Source organism: Eutrigla gurnardus, assembly GCF_963514095.1.
Source record: "Eutrigla gurnardus genome assembly, chromosome: 3".
Lineage (NCBI taxonomy): Eukaryota > Metazoa > Chordata > Actinopteri > Perciformes > Triglidae > Eutrigla > Eutrigla gurnardus.
In genome coordinates this window covers 25,138,028-25,158,795 of record NC_139917.1, presented here as the reverse complement: position 1 = coordinate 25,158,795, position 20,768 = coordinate 25,138,028, and the positions used below count along the sequence as shown (strand labels likewise).

At 39.5% G+C, this 20,768-nt stretch overlaps 1 protein-coding gene across 3 annotated transcripts in view; it reads left to right on the top strand.

The window, feature by feature from the left end:
• The window catches only part of fam13a (family with sequence similarity 13 member A), a 43,894-nt gene that overhangs the window by 3,689 nt on the left and 19,437 nt on the right, over positions 1-20,768 (top strand). For 2 of the 3 annotated variants that reach the window (XM_084006096.1, XM_084006098.1), the window contains exons 3-9: positions 1,541-1,750; positions 3,885-4,062; positions 5,704-5,851; positions 6,790-6,867; positions 7,615-7,701; positions 9,904-10,136; positions 16,044-16,085. In XM_084006096.1, the coding sequence (XP_083862222.1) occupies positions 1,541-1,750; positions 3,885-4,062; positions 5,704-5,851; positions 6,790-6,867; positions 7,615-7,701; positions 9,904-10,136; positions 16,044-16,085 (976 nt within the window). The remainder of the gene's footprint in view (positions 1-1,540; positions 1,751-3,884; positions 4,063-5,703; positions 5,852-6,789; positions 6,868-7,614; positions 7,702-9,903; positions 10,137-16,043; positions 16,086-20,768) is intronic. The other variant, XM_084006097.1, reaches the window with a different exon arrangement.

The window sequence follows — 20,768 nt, the reverse complement described above, 5'->3', positions numbered from 1 at the left end:
TGAGGAAAACACTACAGAATAGAATATAGCCCCCAGAAAAAGTGTTGCAATGCTTGACCATCTTCTATATGAAAATCCAAATTGTCTTTTTTGTTTCTGATGAGCATCCCATACTGAATTGCATATATATATAATTAATAATATAAATGTATAAAGAAATTATATCAGTTTGAGTAGCAGTGACTTCCAAATAAGACAATGTTTTAAGAATCTAGCAACTCTCAGAAGTATCCGAAGTAATATGAATACAGCGGATATATTACTATTTGTGGTTTCATCGAATAAAATTTACAGTTTCCCCCATCCCACCCATACACAGAAGAAAAATAATAATAATAGATCTAAATAATAAAGTTAACAAAGCTGCAGACTTGATGCTCAGTATGATGGATTACATTGGTGACTGGAATGGCATAAAATATATATTTTTATATTTGTTGACCTTCTTCTACCATATCCCGTAGTTCCTCTGTTTGACCACTAGATGGCAGTAAAGGGAAGTGGAACTTCTAATCTCGGCTACTAAAACTACAGGCCTCTAATGATAATAGACTATTATTGTTCTATAACATTATATTATATTATAATAAAGCACCTTCCCGGAAAGAAAAGGCTATTTGGATGAGGGGGTTAGTTAGTTACATCCCTGAAGTGTATGCTTCCTCAACAGGGCAGCTTATCTCAGGGACTTGTGTTTTTGGGTGGAAAGTAGTTCCATGTGTAAATGTGAAAAATGTATAAATATAACTTACGTACGGGAAAATTGAGTAACAAATGTCAAGCTTACCACCGCAGAAGTTAGGCTACGTAACGATGTTTCGCGTTATCTTCCCATTTACTATCGGGATTTTTTAAATTATTATTATTTATACAACGGCATAACGTATTCACTCCTCCGTCCATGAGAGAGCCGTTGGCCGAGTTACGCGAAGGTAAATAACGTTAGCATAAGTTTAAGCTAGCAGGCCTTCCGGTGAACCTGTGCTGGCGAACATTGTTAAAACGCTAAAAAGCTAAAAAGAAAAACTGTGGCTAACATTAGCTAACGTTACGTTAGCTCACGTTAATTAACGCTAATGTAACCACCACATTATTATTGAAAAATAGTTTGTGATTAAAAAAAAGCAACGTTCGTCCAGGATTCACACAAAACCAATGCAGGGTTAAACTCGGGGGACTAAGTTCACTGGTGTTGATAAATGTTGAATATTGATTATCAAATTTCAAGTTGTATTTTGACATATTCATTTCGTAAGCTGAATTTTAAACTGATCATTGAAATAGAGGAGATATTGGCGCTACACACGAAATATATGGTATCAGAAAACCCCAAAATCATCCTCTGGAGAAAATAATACTCATAAATGTAGGGAAATGTTATGATTGCTTGGACCATTGACAGAATCCTAAAACAAACAGGAAAAATGGAAGAATTATGAAACATGTTTTAGCTCTGTGTAGATAACATGATGGTTAAAATGTCATGTTTATTTAACAGTTGAATGCTCTAGTTCACAATGTCTCTCTTCATTTCTTCCAGCCTTGCATCAGGAAGGTTTGTTCAGGGTGAATGGGAACATGCGCGCCGTGGAGACCCTGAAACAGCGGCTGGAGAGTGGAGAGGATGTGGACCTTCTGTCTGAATCTGATCCCTGTACGGTGGCCAGCTTGCTCAAACGGTTCCTCAGGGACCTGCCAGTGGGTCTGGTAGACTCGACAGTCCAACAGGCGCTGATTCAGCATCACCAAGGTCAGAGAAAGTAGTTCCTGTTGTTCCAGTTCTTTCTTACGTGCCTCCTTTATCCTACCAGCTCCAGTAGATCAGTTTTAAGTGTAGTGTAGTGTATATCTGGGTCATGACTCTGTTTGGATGATATGAACACAGTTATCTTTAGTTGGTGAAATGTATTTATAGCACTCTGCAGTCATCTGCAGCACCAGACAAGGGATATAGACAGTATATATACTATATAAATGTGTGTGTGTGTGATATTTCTGGCAATAATCACGGTGATTTGGCAGGTGAAGTGTATGCGCTCACTCTATGCTCTCCTCCATCACTGGGTTTAATCTATTTAATGGGAGGAGAGTGCACATTTTGGCTCCAGCATTCGTTTTCCCCTCGTAGAACCTATGAATATCAGCCTATTTTTCAGGGCCTGTGGCCAAATGCTGCATAACATATTAGCTCTTTGATGCAAGACTTGGCCATAACTACTCTCATCAAATTATTTTGCTGTACTTTGTAAAATTGGTTTAGCCTCCTCGCCAGTATTTGGAGAATTCAAAAACCTTAAAGGTATATGATGAATGAATGTGAGATGATTAGCATCATGATAAAAATACATGCACATAGATTGACCAATGTATTATAAGTGTCCTCATTAGTTGCAGCTCTAACTGGTTATCTTCTTGCTAATGGGTGGCATAATGTCCTGTGGCTTCTAAGAAAACCTTATTAATTATTTATAGTGGATACAATTTAGCTGTCAAGGCAAAAAATATGAATAATTTTCTCACATGGGCAGATTCCAGATCAGTCTCATCGCATAACAATATGGCACGTGAGTGCCCATATTGTACATTTATAAGATGAATTAATAAACAAATTAAAAGGTGGATAATACCTAAATACAGTATATTGTAATCACACATATGGACACATCATGCTCAGTTTACTGCTTTAGTAGTTCAAGTTCATTTAACAGTACAACATTTTTCATACAAGCATATCTTAGTTGATATTTTACCTTGCATTTCTCTCTAGTTTGACTGTTGCGGACAATTTTGCGTAATAAGGTGTACATTTATTTGGATTTTTTCCTGGTTTTAAAGGCTGCATTACAGGAAAGTGATGTAACACTTGCATGCATATACACATAATAACTACTTCACTCAGCGACAACCAGAGTAGTTGTGACCACTCTGCTTATTCAGGTAGACGTACACACATTCCCGCTTTAAACACATGCACAAACTCACGTAGGCGCACGCACGTTTGCGTCACTCATTCATTAAGGGATCAGAAGCCATATCCGTTTATCCAACTCTGACCCAATTATGTGTCCGGAGTAATAGCATCAACATACTTTCAGGCTCTTTGCTCTAATGCTCACGTACAGTAGTTACCACAACTCCAGATGAGATATTCCAGAGAGCAGGTGGATGGAGCTTTCAGCGCCTGCTGGAGACTGGCTGTAAACCTGTTTACTGAAACTTAACGTGTTTCACTCAAAATCGATAAATGTTTTACGTTTTCATTTAGTTGTGGGCAAAAAGACAGATGAACAGGTGAAAGTTGACAAAAGAATGCTCTAAGTTTGGGAGCATTTGTCAGAAGTCTCAGCTTTTCTAAAACTTCAACCTACCCAAATTCTCCCATGTGACCCCCCCTTCTCCGTGACCTCAACTGGCTCCCTGTTGCAGCACGGAATTCAAACCAGATATTCAGAAAAATTCACACTGTTAATAAGTGTTTATATAATTAAACGTGATAATACCCGGATAGCTGCTGCCTAGCTACAAGGAAACAATTAGAAAAACATTCATCAACAGGTTAGTTCAGTTCATCTGTGTGTTGTTTTTGTAGGGTTAAGGTTTTAATGATCATAGCACTGTTGTTCTTAAGGTATCCTTGCTGAACAGCTACCACTTTAGTCTGACGAGGACCTAACACTTGTTTCTACTTTTCCGCTTTTACTTTATCGGCAATGATATCTTGTGGTTTCTTTCTTTCAACAAATTTACTTATTGTAAGTCGCATTGGACAAAAGCATCAAATGCTAAATGCCCTAAAAATGTAAATGTAAACATAGACTTACGAAATGAAACTGAGTCAGATGCCAACCTTTGACTTGGTCTGATATGTCCCTGTGTGTTTCTAGAGTGCGGTGATGAGGTGTCTTGGTCGGATATGAGAGACCTGCTCCAGCGGCTTCCAGACATCCACCACAGCCTCCTGCGCTACATCTGCCACTTCCTCACCCTCGTGGAGTGCAACCACAAGGAAAACCGTATGACTGCCCTCAACCTTGCCACTGTGTTTGGACCCAGTGTCTTCCAGTGAGTTGAACCTATTTGTGATCAAGCTGTCAGAACAAACATCCCGGACCAATCTCACCATTAGGGTGAAATTAACGCCCCCAGTCTCACATCAGTTGTAATGATTTGAACTTAAGGGAAAATCTAACTTGACTTAACTGGACTAAACTAATTCTCCAGCACGTGCAGTCCTGTTAACAGGCCTAATTTAGTGTGTTCATATCCTTGAATAACATAACCGACATTCCTGAAGGCTTTAGTGAGTTTAGAGTTTTAACTGTGACCTTTACAAAACATGTTTGTTGCAGTCTTTAAATAATAGAGTAAGTGTAGGAAAACAACAGGCAGACAAACAGTCCTGATAGCTAAAGCTGAGGGATCTGATCTCCTCTCCCCTATTTCTATTTACTGAGTCAGATATTAAACATTGGTTTCATATGTCAGAGCAGTTGTTTGGGTAGAATGATTACACTCATAACACGCAGTACATAGTGGGTGAGATAATTAACCAGTCATGTTGATGCAGCTGCCTTTGTCAATGATTCAAAAATAATCTATTTGTATATTTTTATTTTAAGAAGAACAGAAAATCACGTTCAGCCATTATTGGGGGAACATCTACGTAGGTTCATCAAGAAAAAACAGGCAGCTGTATACTTTAAAAAAAAAATCTGAATTCTGTCTGTGCTGGTCTCTCAAATGATTTGCCCAGCAGGTGGCGCTGTAGCTTATTTAGTGAAGATGAAATCATGACAGTGTAAAAGTCTGGGGGGTGATACATGATAATACATTGCTCATTAATGAAAATAAATGATCCTTGAATCCATTAATAAGCTTCCTAACATTTAGTTTTTTCTGATTTTTGAACAGATTTTTGAACAGATTTCAAGTAGTTCAACTGTTACTGTGATGTTCATAAATAAAAGATGCATCAGTGCCTCCATGCAGCTGCTGAACTGAGTACCGTAACTGTGTTCTCACTGGTCTATTTGTGATGGGCTTACTGGGCACCGAGGTTAAAATCATATTGACATTTCGACCTACACCTACTGTTCTCCAGACTGTTGACTTGTGATCATCTTCCCATAATAAAGTGGGTGTTCAGGTCAGGGGGCCCTGCACGGTAAAAACATCTGGCCTTACTGGAAGGAGTGGAGGAGATACTCTTTCATTCTGTACGTGCTGTTCTCTTCATCAGATGCTGTACGTGCGTTGGTATGTTTTACCAGTCATGTGGGGACATATATCTGACAACACACTCACATTGTGGGGACTCACCTTTTTTTTTTTTTTTTACAAATTGGGACAATTACACGTCACCATGAACATAAATCATTACATTTCAGGGTGAAGACTTAGTTTAGAGTCAAGGTAAGATTAGGTTTAGGTGAAGGTTAGAGAAAGGGTCAGGGTGTGTGTGTTTTGGATTATAATTAGAGCCCAGTGTACATCTCACACAGCTGTTCAGTAGCATCAGACATCATAGTCACCGGGACGCCTGAGTTCTGTCCCTTCCAACTACTTGACGACTTAATTTCAATGTTATTATCACACTCGTTGAATGAGTGAGAGAAAAATGTTGCTATATGTTTAAAGAATTTGATGAAATCTTATCTGTTTGCTTTTTTGTGTGGTTTTTCCTCTCTTCCCCCTCTTTTCCAGCGTGGCTGCTGGTTTTGAAGCAATGAAGGACCAAAATACCTGCAACATGATCATGGTCAGGCTCATCCAGAACTACAGCAATATATTTGAGACTGCCAGAGACGGAGGAGGCTGCACAGAAGGACTGTCGACCGCTGATAGTGTCAAGGTGTTGTATACTCATAGGCACACCAGATGCTAAGATTATATGAAATGGATCTGTGTTGGTGTCCAGTATAATGAAGTGCAGCTGGTAGGACAAATTACCGTGAATCACGTGTTTTGCCCATGCACTTTGCACAGTATGAGTTCCTCTCTGGACTGTGACCTCACCCTCTGGCCATCCACTTGGAGGATAGATACAGTGCAGGCGTACATAATGTCAGGTTAAAATTGATCTTACTCAGCCACGCAGAAAGGACTCCCCCACAGGTGGCTGTTTTGAGTCTGTCTTGCTGATTGATATTTGCTCCTTCGATGACTCACAGCTTTATTGATAAGCGAGATCATCTGGTCTGCTGGCTTTCCTGGCGGCGTCTTGCTGCTGCATCTGTAGCTACCCGAGGGAACATGTCTGCAAGAAACAAATCAAGCACAGCACAGCAGCAAAACACCCATTTCAAAGCAATTTCAGTCAGATTCTGTTTATGAATGTTATATCTCTTAAAGTATCCGAAGAATTGTGTAAATGGCTTCAGATAATTATTTATTTTCAATACAGTTTCACAGAGTCCCAAATATGTAAATGCAGAGCTGTAGTCTGGGTTTTAACTTATGTAGAAATGGAATATACTGGGGAAATATACTGGTATAACATGTGTCTTTGATGGTACAAACGCCCTGTACAAATATCAAACTTTCACTCAGAGGGACCTCAAGCAAAGTCAACACAGACAGGGCAGAAAATCAAAGATGCTTTATGGTCCGAGGATGCTGACAGAGACACACTGACCCCCTTAATTGGTGTAAAGTTTGTTCCAGGCCAGCGAAGAAGGTACAATGAGAGGAATATTTATTGTTAAGCAGGATATGTTGCTCCTTTTGCTACTGTACAAAAAAGACATGCATTACTGTGACCATCTTCTTTTGTCCTCTCTCTGGCTTCAGGAGGTTCACATGACAGACACAAACAAATCACCCTGCCCACTCAATGAAAGCACAGCGAGGCCGCTTCCCACAATGCAGGTGTGTGATCATACATCATTATACGTTTATCATTATCATTATATGTCAATGTTCCTCAGTGTACCTGTCCTGGAAGTCTTTGTCTGTCTGCTGTGAAAAGCAGTGTTGACGTTTATGTGACATTCCCGGATCAAACCTGCATGAACCCTTCAAATTCCCTTACGTCGTCCTTTTTTAACACCAGCCATGGGATCTCTGTGACGTGATGAACGTAACACACAGGCATGTTTTGGAAAAAAACTGTTTTCCGACACGGAAGCCATTTCTGTGTGCGTCTGTTTAGGTTTCTGTGAGCTTTAAAGATGTTATCAGTGTCATGCTGACATGTGCATGCCGCCTGCAATGGTAATCAGGTCACCCAGTTTGAATTTAATAACATGCAACCGACATGACTGATAAGTTATCGTTTCTTCCCAGGATAGGAGTCTTTAGACAACACGTGCACTGCAGGAGTATTTGACTTTTTTGTGTAGCATTTATTGAAGCATGTCAAATTTTGAATAAGAAGAATAATGATATTAGAGATGTATCATTACATTCAACAAATGAATTAGTATTTATTATTTCATGCACTCATTTGTCCAGGAGTGTTTAAGCAGCTATTAGCTGTCTTGTAATAAATACATATGTAGTAAATGCATTCTTGTACATTTAAATGTTCTTTGTACTGTTTTACAAATTAATCTTTCTGTACACTTTTAATCTCAATCTCTTTATGTCGCATTTTCTCTCCGTTCATTTTTCAAGCCTGGAGAAAAAGACCCACCACAAAATGCAGAGCTTCTGAACAAATCCTCCACTAACTCTCCAAAGGCAAGGCGGAGGAAAAAGAAGGTACAAAAATTGTGTCATGCTATCATTAAGTACTGTGATGTATGCTTTTTGCTTAAGGGGTCTGGCCTAACGGTTTACTACAGTCTATTTCCCACCCTTTCCAATAAATACTTTTTCTATCTGCTGCATTACCTTTGTGTTGATCAGCCTGAGGCTTTCAGACAGCCTCCCAAGTCACATGATGTGATTTGATAAAGGCGATCTGCTGCAGGAAACAACAACACTTAGTTGCAGCATCAGAGAAACATGGGCTATGGTATGCCATTCCAACTGTTTTGTAGTATTGTTAATGATGACCCCTGCCATAAAAGCTACATTTGGTCATGAATTGATCTGTAATAAGTGCTTAGAAATATCCTTAAAATTAACTACGTATACGTTCATGTTTGTCTATGTGATGGAACGAGTCATTTCTGTGAGTTTGGCTTCAGCTTGACAACAAAGACAGACTTGATTGTTGCGAATTCAGTTTGAAACAAAGATTTAATGTCACTGTTGAGATTAAAGAAATGCTGACAGCATTGTAAGCTCAGGAGGGTGAAAACATCTGCTGATAAAGGATGTTTGCTTCCCCGAGTGGTTTTAGCAGAGCTGGTACATAACTAAAGCTTAAGAATGTTTTCAACTACCTGAAATTACTTCAACCTTTAAGCTAAGAAAGTATTGCTCGCTCATCTACCCTCACTATGTTCTACCCTCAACTTGTTGCACAGCGAGCTGATCACTCTTCCAATAAGGGCTGATGTCAGCAAATTGCCTTCAAGGGTTTCTATTAGAAGAGAAAGAAACGTTGAAAACTGTATTGGACAAAACATCCGTCGATATTAATTATTGATCAGAAGTTTACGATTACGTAGTATACGATTACAGAAGATTTAGACAAGGAGTAGATGCCGGTCGATGTTTTTACAAGCAACAGAATGTTCAACTGAAACAAAACAGTAGCAATCAGCAGTAAACATATATAACACTATCAACTTTACTGATACACGAAACACATTTAACTTAAACGTCCAGCTGCTGATTCCGTTATCTAAAGTTGACACCAACAGATTCCTCACTTCCTATCATTCCTGTGAGCATTTACTGAAAGAGGCCTGGGCTCCTTTTTAATATTATGTAATATATATATATATATGATATCTACCCTAAAAAATACTAATGTCCCCATTCATTTCACCCTCTTCAAGGTTCATTTAAGGTCCATTTATTGTCATTGTATAACACAGGGTTGCACAACGAAATGCAAGCAGTAGTCCCATTTATGCTACACAAGAATAGAACATTTTACGGTTGAGTAGCGAGGTTGAGTTGGTGAGTGCTCTGTTCGATGGCGGCTACGTCTGGATCTCTTGGCAGGCGGCTGCAGTAGCTTTTTCACTACCGGTTTTCTGTGAATGACCAATTTAGCTCCATCAATTACAAAGCCATGGAGGGCAAAATCCAAATTGTGTTCCCAAAGATCCAACCATTAAATGCACCAATGACTAAGTGGAGGCAGCAGCCATGGATTTACGAACAATCCATTAAGTTCAACCCCAAATGGAAATGTTCGGCTGATAATTGGTGTAAAGAAAAAAAAAAGTAGACCTTTTAATTCAACCCACGGAAGTTTATCTCGAGGCAAGCCTCTTTTAGCATCGGGTGTTTTTAACCATTATCAATACTTAAGCTGCTGGCGTCATACTCTGTTTTCCACAGTCAGCCAGCTATTTAGACTCCGTGTTCATTAGCAGCTGTTTCACCAGTCCTCTCTCTCTCTCTGTTTATCTGGTTGAAATTAAAGTAGAAGAATGCAGAGGAGTACTCACAATGTGGCTGTAGTTAGGTTGAGGTTCTTCTCCTATACTTCAGTCAGTGGTTCACGCTGTTTACACCCACTCAGGGTCACCACGGTAAGACAAACATCAGTCTAACCTTTCACTTTAACAAGCTAAGCTAATTTTCTTTTCTGGTTCTTTTATTGCGGTCTGCCTCACCTCAGTTGACTTTCAAATGTATGTTTTATAGAAACCTGAGCAAAGGTAGAGGTAGGCTGTGTTTCTGTATGTGTGTGTGTGTGTGTGCGGGCGATCATATGAACTTTATTGTGCAGAATTTGTCACAGTCTTGCACGTATCGTTTACCTATCGTGCTGTCTCATATGTCGTGTCACGAGACTCACCTGTTGTTGACATCTCTCTCTCTCTCTCACTGTGATAGATGAGGAAAGGGAAGAGCGACGGCGGGGCTCAGGTCATCCCTCAGCCCAGCCGCTCTGCTGGGTTGCCCCACACAAGGTCCCTCTCCATACCCATAGTTTTGCCCCTGAGAACCGAGCTGAGAAGCCAAAGTCCCGAGCCGATGGAGACAGCTCGCCAAGTCAACCCAGACACTGCCTCGCCACTCAGCCAACTCGATGTCAGCCCGTCTGGCAACATGGAGACCATCAGCAGGTCAGTGTGTCCGGTCAAAGAGCATGCACCCGAGTCTGAGAAAATGAAATTATATTTCTTGCAAGTTGCATAAATGACCCACATAATACTTTTATGATTAATAATTAAAAATAGAGACAAACTGACATTTTTATGCAGTATGTTGCGAATTGCATTACTGGAAATTAAATACTAAGTAGAATATAGCCAGAGATTATTTTTTCATGTAAATGGATGCTGTACGTGCACCTTATGCACGTTAAGTATCATTTGTGTGCTAAAAATAGAATTGACTTAGTCTGTGAAATATAGTCAGCGATTTTAAGATTTCAGTAGGATCAGAGTCTTATCTGCCAGCGTGATCCTTTACGACCACTGTAAAATGAGGCTAAAGGTCACAAAATAAAACTTCACTGCAACATGCATAACATTTAATTATTAATCGGTTTCTATTTCCGTCTTGTGATGCCCAGTTCCCCTTGGAAAACTAGGTTATGACTACTGTTTGCATAGGTGATGTGCTATCAGTCGAGGGTGAGGGTGAGGGTGAAGAATCTTGGCAGCGAACGGGGATCTAAAGACCAATCCCCGTGGCAATGTGCCTTTGGCATGCAAACAAGCCTATTATAAGAAGTTGAAACTGGAACCACTTGGTGTCGAGTGTCCTCGGTCCTGGAATAGCAAGGCTACAGTTGTGTCTGTTGTTGGGGCTCTTGCTGCTTTGACCCGCGGTTTTTCGACGAGCGTTAACATTGGCTATGAGTGCACCTGCATTGTTGGGCTGGAAATCTGCCGTTTGAAAACCTCTTCTCTCACACTCCAAATCCCGTTTATCCACAGCGTGTGGTTTTCCAGTTGAGTGATTTTGTGACATTGCGTGTCACCACTTTACTAATGATAGAGCAAATATAGTGTAAAAATGGAAAAAAAAGAAAATGCAGTTTTGGCTTCTGCTAAGGTTTGGCAGACACACCACTGACATTTAGTGGGACATTAATCAAAGATGGAAACCATGTCAGCACCGTATCCATTAACACGTGGTAGTGTGCTCTCACACACACATGCATAACTGACTTACAAATCTCACATTATACACATTTTAAAATATATTATTGTAAATTAAACTACTTAGATTTTTGTTCTTTTTTGGTTTATTGGCAGTAATAATGACTTTAATCATCCTGACAAATTCAATGCAGGTTAACAGGTTTACATTAACTATCAAATATCTAATATCATCAACCTCATTGTGTTTTTCTTTGCCCTCTATCCTATTTAGATAATTAAACTAAATGGAACAGATGTTACTGTCTACTTGAAGTGGCAAATATAAGACTTCCAAGTTGGCCACAGCTTTCCGCACCATGTCGGGATACCAGTAAATCTCCTGGTGGATTTCCAACAGACCATAAAGTCCTTCTTGTCAAGTCGTGTTGGGTGACAGATGTACAATCAGTGTACAAGTGCGTCAGTACTCTGAACTCTCTGGTATTTACTCCAGAGACCTGTTGCAGACACCTGCAATTTGTTAAAAAATAAATAAATAAAAAGATGAAGATGTTATCATCTTTAATGCAAAACTACTTCATGGCGTTTCAAATGTTGAATGGGGTGAAAAATAGATGAAGAACTTCATGGAATTCTATAAAAAAAATAAATGTAATTGTAAGTATCTGTGATTTGGATACATAAAGCCATAGCAAATATATGATAATTTTCCATAAGTAGATTCATCTGTGTAGCTGCTCTCATGCCTACTTGTCAGCTTGCTCTCACTTTCCATAGGTATGTGTCGGACAAGTCTGTGTCAGCACAGTGCAGCTCAAACAGCAGCTCACCGACTCGGCCGCAACTGAATCAAACATTCCCACTATGAAAAAATGAAAAAAAAAAAAAATTGTTCAACATTTTATATCATATGTACGAACAAAAAATATACATTTTTATTATTGAAAAAAATACATTTTAACATTTCATTCACAGTTTTTATATTTGTAGGATATGAAATCAAGAATTTAGGCATGTTCACACCTTGTTGGTGGTAAAAAAGCAATTTAAATGTATCGGATGACAAAAAGTATTAAATTCAACACGTGCACACTTACTTCCAGGAACTACTCCTGTCCTGAGTCACTCAGATCACATTTAGCACCTGCTGGAAATCAAATCATCATTCTCAGAGATTCTTATTCAGAGCTCCACTTTCAGATCTTGTCCCGTAGCCACGTGTTGGCCGCTGTACTGTTTCAGAGCACATTTAACATTGTGCCTCCTCTTTGTCAAACACATTAATCCAGCCATTCTGTCACAATGCTCTCACCTGCACCTGAAATATGACACCAGCCTCATTCACCACACGGGGCACAGGAGCCAACATAGCAGCGTATTGTGAACGTATTCTGTTTTCAGCATTACGTAGTTTCACGTAGGGGATGCATACTGGCTTTTGTGTGCAGTTGCCATGGCTCACTAAATCTTGTGATGTAACCATCGGGTTTCTTAGAAGCCCATTGGAAATGGGTGGGTGTGAGGAACGTTGCAGTGTGGTGTGAGTGCAGGTTTCCTGTGGGTATAACAGCATTGTTGGATGCCTTTCAGGAAGTGTCATCCATCAGCCTGAAAACCTGACATCCCATATTTACACAAGGAACCTGCTCGCTGGATCCAGCAGGTTACCCTGCACTTTTAGTGCAAAATCTCATACAGGAGGACATTGACCCCTAAACGTGCAAAGACTTTAAAGAGCCAGACACCAGATAGTAGTCAGATATCTGGCCTGATATATTTTAATCTTTGTTTTAGATAAACAATCATTTGTAACTAACTCTTCAAGCCTAAATGCCCCAAAAATTACTTGGGCAAAACAAATTAAATGGATAAATTGATATGATGATGATTGTTAGATACAACCCAAATTTCAGCGAGTATGTGGAATTCATTTTGCCACTGCTATCACATGCAATACTTCTTTAGGTGGCATCAGTTCTTTGGTATGAAGCACACTGCTCCATCAGATTTACAGATCCAAATCAGGTCTGTTAACTCCTTCTACTGGCATTTCTGAGAATCAACCATAATGCTTTTCTATATAGCATTTTGCTTAAAACGTCAATAAGGGGCAGCAAAGGTTATCGTCATGTTATAGAGACTTGACACAAAACAAGATGCATGTTAGACCTAATCATATTTCATGTGTACATCGTTACATTGGCCTGCAGGTTTAGCTTTGCCTCAGTGAAGCATAGTGACTCCGTGTTGCTTTAACACCATTTTCTCTGATAGAATGAGCAAATACCAAGCATAGCTTAGCCAGGCTTATTCAACAAATACTTTAGGTCTCGACCACCACACGGTTTGTCCTCTTAGGTATTCTAAAAATGTCCAGCCCCCGTTTAAAAGCTGATGGTTTAGGGGTCCGATGGGATTGCAGAGACTGAACAGAAGAGCTGAGACACATGGGGGTTCTGGTTGTGCAGGCCCCAGATCCTCCTCGGCTCTTTATTATTTAAAAACTCTAAAATAGTGTTGCTTAAGAACTTTAATTAGACTCCAGAAAGTGTGTGAGGGATTTTAGATAAGGTAAGCAGGGCGGAAGGAGAGTGACCCTGCCAAAAATTACTGGAGGATTATTCAAGTGACCAACATCCGCTAACCAGTCTACCTTTGTCACCCCGTTTTATAAAAATGTTGAGCGTTTCCAGATTGACCAGTTTGTCATCAGTAGTTTTCCGTTCGCCCCGGAGGGATCAGGCCTTTTTCCCGAGTGCCCCCACAAAGCTCTTCGTTATCCCCTCAGTAAGGTAGTGGGTAAGCAGGATTTCCGCTTTTGCAATTCACTGCGGCGTTAACGGCACATATTATTATTTTAATATGCTTGCCAGACTGAGTAACACCCATGGTGTGGGGAGAAAGGAGGAAAAAAACCCCATTCACCTCTGAGACTCTAAAAGAGCGTGGAGATGTTTGTGGTGAATCACACCTGCCCCTAAAACAAGGCTGCAGGAACCCATACACGCTTCCTGCACATTGTGTCATTCGAGAAGACTTTTTGAAGTTCAGTGAACTTCGACCCACTTTGATTCCTGTGCGACTTGAAACTTAAATCCTTTGTTTTGAACCCCTTTGTTTTGAACTTGTTGATGTGCTGCCCGAGTGGCCAAGTGATTTCCCCTCGTCTTACTGTAAGTCACATGACAGCACGTCACGTACCAAAACACACCCGGGGAACCAAACACTCACAGAATGGTCCACTCCATAAGTACCCTGTTTTTCTGTGTTCCAGAACAGCTGAGACTCAACGTGTTTATGATCTATTGTTTATTGGCACAGCAGAAAGTTATCTCACATTGGAAATTGTTTCAGATTGATGTCGTCTATTTTGTGTTGTTCTTTAAGACATCAAACAAAACCAGAAAAACGGAATATTCTCTGGATATCAACAACATTGTGCAACAAAAACATATCTTGCTTGAGATATTAATTACCATGTACTGTATGCTCCTTTTTGGCATTTTTGCTTTAAAAGGTCAAAAAATTAATCATATAGCAAAATAGCTGCTGGTCATTTTTTCTGCCAATGTCACTGTCAGTCACTAAAGAGAAATACTCAGCTGGCCCGTTGAAATGTCAAAACACTGTTGTTTAACCTGACCTTGTGTCAAAACCTCTCTGTTTCTGTTCTAACATTGTTAGAGTTTGTGTTGTCTCATCACATGTTCGCTTGTCAGTGATGAATAGTTGCATTGTTGTGCCTTTTACAGAAACTGTAAGCCATTTTCACATCATTTTAGGAAAGGATAATAACATCGATGACTCGTTGTGTTCTCTTCAAATGTCCCAATCAGACACAATACCAGGAAACTAAAACTGAAACAGCTAAATGTAATTTAGCCATTAGTATTTTTAGGATTTACACCTGTGTTTTTCTTTCTCTGACATGAAATATACATGCCTTGAAACCCACCCGGTCGTCCCTTTTTATATATTTCAGTGAAACCATGATGCAAACTGTTTGTTGGCAATATAATATTTAATATTTTGACTCGCAGGCACAGGTGGTGAACCTGGATTAGCTTTTAGTTATTTTGCCTGCGGCAACGTTATTAGTTGTACTAGAATGGCAAATATTTACATGGCTTTTCCTGTGTAGACTATTCACTGTTTGACTCCAGGGAAGTGAAGAAAAGTTTGCTTGTAACGTTATCAAGAATCTGACTATATTCAGTATCCAGCAGCCAAAGTGAACTGCAGCCAAAGTTTATTAAAATTGAACTGGGTCGCGTACAGAACATACAGAAAGACAGACACACAGAAACATTCCTTTGCATGGAGTTCAAAGTTTAGCTGGTACAAGGTTAACACATCAATGAGTAAACAGTAAATAAATGGCTCATATCCTAAATAAAAAATCTAAATAAAGACGGCCTTGATTGTGCGAGGTCTAACTGTTCAGGTTTGGTTGCAGTGTTTTTCTTCCTGCTTTGACTTCACAGAAGATAATACCGTGTTCAGCGCTGCTTAGGCAAACAACGCTCAAAATTTCAGCTCCTAAGTGCAAGGATATGAAAATGTTATGCAACCTCAGTAGTCAGTGCCAACACAGGGTTCCTCTTGCCGTTGCATAATTTCATCATGTGTCGCTGGCGTTCATCCAGCTGCAGCAACCGGTCTATATTCTCGAAGCAAGACCATTTCTCTTTTGGTTCATAATAATTACCAGAGACAAGTTCCACAAAGGCACTGATCTGTTGCACTGCATGGCTATTATTCTGCAGACAAAGCCAGCCTTATGCTCCTATTTTCAGCTCCAGTGACATGTAATGAGGAGGGGTGTGTGTGTGTGGGAGAGTGGTTAATGCTTTTATGCCATAGGACTTCATAGCCACTTCCTGCAAGCTAATTAATTGTGTGTTTGATTTCTTATTTCAGCTCCCAAGAAGAAGATAGGCCAATATCTCCTTTCTACATGAGGTAGGCCTTCTAGCTTAGCGTTACAAAGCTGGCAGAAGTTGATGAGAGGGTGTAGTTTTGGGCCGGAGGAGTGGGGGAAGCGGCTGTGTGCTGCCTTGGTGCATTATTATCAGAAACAATAGAAGCACCAATAACAGGGAAAGCAGTTTGCTCATCACTGTTTTGGTTATTGTGGCGGAAACGCAGCACGGATGGTTAAGATCTTTGAACAGTGTACGAAGAATAATAACTGAAGCTCAAACGATTGGTCGGCAAATGTATTGATACTCGTTTCAGTTATTAGAAAAAAGAAATGTGAAATGTTTTCTCCGTCCAAATAAGAGGATTTGCTGCTTTTCTTTGCATCGTTACAAAAGGAATATATTCAGGTTTTTTACTGACTTTTTTCAGTGTTTTTTCATAGTTCGGACGATTAATCAAAATTATAATTCGTAGTTAATCAATGAATCAATTGTTAGTAACAGTCTTAATATATTATGACTACACTAAAGAATATGTAATTTATTTTCTTGTCATTAGTGCCAAAGTGGAAGTGAAAATGAATCCATTACAATGCATTGAATGACAATACACGTATACAACATGTTTTTGCACGTGCGAGTGATAACGTTTTAGTGCTGCCTGGCCACACCTGTCTGCTTATCACCTGGTAATCATCAATGACCCTGCTGTCATTGTTTCCCATTTAGCCTTCAGTGTTTGTTGACCTAAAGCCTTAAGAACTCAACAGCTTGTCCAGCTGGTTCTTCAGCAAGTCACTTGGAGTTTGCACATGTTGCTTGGAGTGTTGATTGCTGATATGACTTAAGAGCTGATATGGCTCCGGGCCAGGTAGGCTGTTTTTTGTGATCGGGCCTTTTTAGTATAATTGTTTTTTATTTAATAGACAGAGAACAATAGCTTCACAATGTCAGAGTGACCTAGACAATGCACTCAGAGCTGACAAAAATAATGCAGTACAACTTTAAATACAATGCGTGATTCAGATTTTACATTAAATTGGACATCCAAGCTTAAACATTGATACCTTTTTAAGATTTTCCTCATCTGATTAAATATTGTTGCACAATCGTAGCTAATAACATGTCATTTTATATATTTCTTTACGGATCATTTTTTGTAGCTTATGCATAATGGTCTTCTTCTGTCCAGCACGGTTAACTTGGATATAACAAAAAACCCTTTGTATTCACTTTGACTGGAACATTTTGTCTCTTGGTTATAATATAATAAAACACAAATCCTTTTAACACAAAGTCCCAATTAGTGCACTAACCAGTCATAAAGTCAGCTATATATGTACAGTATGTGTAGTATATAATATACTGTATAACAATAGCCTGTTTTACTGTGATATGACATGTATAATCTCTTGTCTATAATATCTATGACATAATCTATTTCTGCATTACATAATCTCTGCTCAGTGTACTCTCTCAGTAAACTGGACACGACATTTTATTTTGCAATTCACTTCACAGGTCTCGTCTCTGTGACTCATGACATGTACGTGCACACAAGCACACACAAGCACACACACACACACACACACACACACACACACACACATTTTGGCTCTTTTATACTCTCCACACAAAAAGGCCAATCAATTAACTGAAAAAATAATTTACAGCTCAATTGCTAATGAACTCATTAGTTGCATGCGGCCCTAGTTTATGTCATCTCTATGTGACTAAGACTAATGTTTGTTGACACTTTCTCTCTCCCGTTACCTCGCTCTGTCTCTCTGCTTCCCTTGCTGACGTTCATCAATGACTAACTCCATGGCCTACATGTACATTGTCACACACACACACACACACACACACACACACACACACACACACACACACACACACACACACACACACAGACTTTCTCTCTCTCTGCTGAGGTCTACTTGCATTCCTGCACATACACAGACTCTCAGGCTGCCACATGGGAGCTTAACCTCAAGCCCAGTCAAAATGGATCATAGATAAGCATCATTTTCTACTGTGTGTTGACCAAAAGACTCTAAAGGTCCTGACTAATATCTGACTGTGGTGTAATACTGGATTACTTGAATGGACCCCCCTGGGTACACAGTGTGGGGGATTTAACTGGTATAATCTTCTGCTTTAGAGGCTTTGGAGTTGTTTCCTTCTAGCTTTTTATGCCTGAAAGAACGCTTGACTTTAACACCCCAACGCAGACACAACTACAAAAACATATTATTTTGCTCTTACTATTAGTTGCATAGCAATTTTCTAAGTTAGCCGGTCCTGAATAAAGCAATTATACAAACCAAACTTTAGGCCCTTGAAAAACAAAGACTTGCACCGCTGGCTATTTAAATTTCACAAAAGTAGCACAATTACGCAATGCCAGACCTATCATTTCATTGCAGACCTGACTTAGCAGTTCAGCAAATCCTAGATACCATCAAACTGAAAACAGACCAAGAAAAAAAAAAACAAGCTGCTGAGTTGTAAATGGTCACAAAACTATGTTTTAATCTTTCTTGCCAAGAGTTAGATTAAACAAAGGTGTCTCTGAAGGTACAAAACCATTTGGTTGGTGGTTTTATGGGAGATTACAAGCTGTATATTCATTGGCCTTGTGCAGTTGACTTCCTTGGTGAGTTTGCTGATGAGTAAGTTCATCAGAATTCAACAGCAAGACTTTAGTGGAAAGCTATTTCTAAATAACACAATAAAGTTTCCCAAGACTCACTGAGGTGTAACCAAGTGACGTGAATGGGATTTCTACCTGCTACGTGCAGGACTCTACTCCAGCAGATTTTCCAATTGGAAAATTATAAATCACCATTATAAATCTCAATGAGACATAAGTGGAGCTGACTACTAATAGGTTTAGACATGAAAGTATTAATAAGTAAGTTAATAAGTATAATATGAAGAGTGTCAGCAAAAATGCCGCGCAAAATGGGGGAAAAAAACAAACATGTAAAGAGAATAATTTGATTGTGACTCCGCCCCAACCAACCACTTTCTGTAACACCAACCTTGCCAATAACAAAGACGACAAAAGCCAACAAGGTCACCTCCCAGGCTTCAGGACCTTGTGTTCTTACTCCTGTTTTTCTGATCGTACAGATAATCTTATAGATAATTATTAGATCATATAAATGGCATTGATGGCATTGCCCCACTTAGTTTAAGGTGTCCTCTGTTAAGAAAGAAGCACCAGGGAGAAGTATCACGCCGGTAAATATTTCTAAAAGAGAAATCCTCTTCCTGCCTCCTTGATATCCTCCCTACAGGATCCAAATGTGTTTTGACTGCATGGCATCATGTTCTCTTCTCCCTGGTTTCCCACTGGCCCTGAAAGCTGCAGTTATCTAATGTCTAGACTCCTCACTAACGAACAATTGAAGAACCTATTTTTCAGTAAAAGGTTTTCAACAACTTAACACCTTCTTGGCCCAAAACAATTATTTTGATGTTTTCCAGTCCGGTTTGCCCACAACACAGCGTCGAGATCTTTACGTCTTGGATGACGTCCATGTAAAACACAGACATTGGAAAAGTTGGTATCATTAGTTGTCAGCGCTGCGTTCTACAAAACAATATTACCAGACAGACTGGAAAAATGATTAGGAGTTTCTGGCACAGCGTTAAACTGGTTTGAATCGAATTTGAAAAACACATGTTTTGATGGTTTTGAGGGGAATTCAAGATTACCTTTAAAAATAAGACAAAATTGAAGCTGTATAATGTCCACAAAGCGTCCACAAAGGGTTATATTCACTCCTAACTGTGCTGCCAAGCAAATCTCGGAGCTCCTTTGCTATTTGCACATGTTTAGATGAGGTAATATGCAGGACTGGCCCCATATCCAAAAGAGCCTCATTGCAAAAAACGAATCATTTATAAATGGTGTCACGCAGAGACTTTCCTCTGCTTTTACAGTTTGAAGGTGTAAGATTGAATACACCAACAGCCCTTTTCTCTTTGCCATTGCTGTGCCTACTTTTTTCTAGGCACAAAGGCATCTTTTATGATTTGCCACATGGATCGTTGCAATCAAAAAGAGAGGAAAAAAAGGGCAAATTGCACTCGGCTGCAAACCTTTACAGCCATGTTTGTGCTGTAATATCTTGAGGTATTATGTTTCTAAGGCTTTATAGCTGGCATAAAGCTTTTACAGCTGACGGATGAAATTTCACAATCATTGTGTTGCAAAATCAACAGCTGAACATTTGACTGTTAGTGGTGTGGTTTTATATTTTTTAGAATATATGCATTTAAGAAAGACTTATTGGCGTGGCTCACTCCCGTCTTATACGCAGTGATTTTACACTCTTGCATCTTCAGTTAAACCTGAGTCGGTGGCGCACAATTCTTTCCAGTCAGTGATGTCACTTCCTTTGGTGATTTAGCTGCCTTCAGCTATTTAATTACCAAATGTTTCTCCTTTGACACTAACAGGCAGTCACGCTTAGCTGTTTGTTTCATCAACACAATGCAGCACAAGCAGATATATAAGAAAGCTGGTTTCACACGACGGAACAACATGGATAGTAGATTTAGCCCGAACAGATTTTGTGGATTTCATGATGTCATGAAAAAGAGCTACAGTCCAGTACAACCCATATATGGACTTCATAATGCTTAATTTCTGAGAAATGTTACCCACAAATCTAGTTTCCATGCAGTGCTTTTAAGGAGACGAAATGGT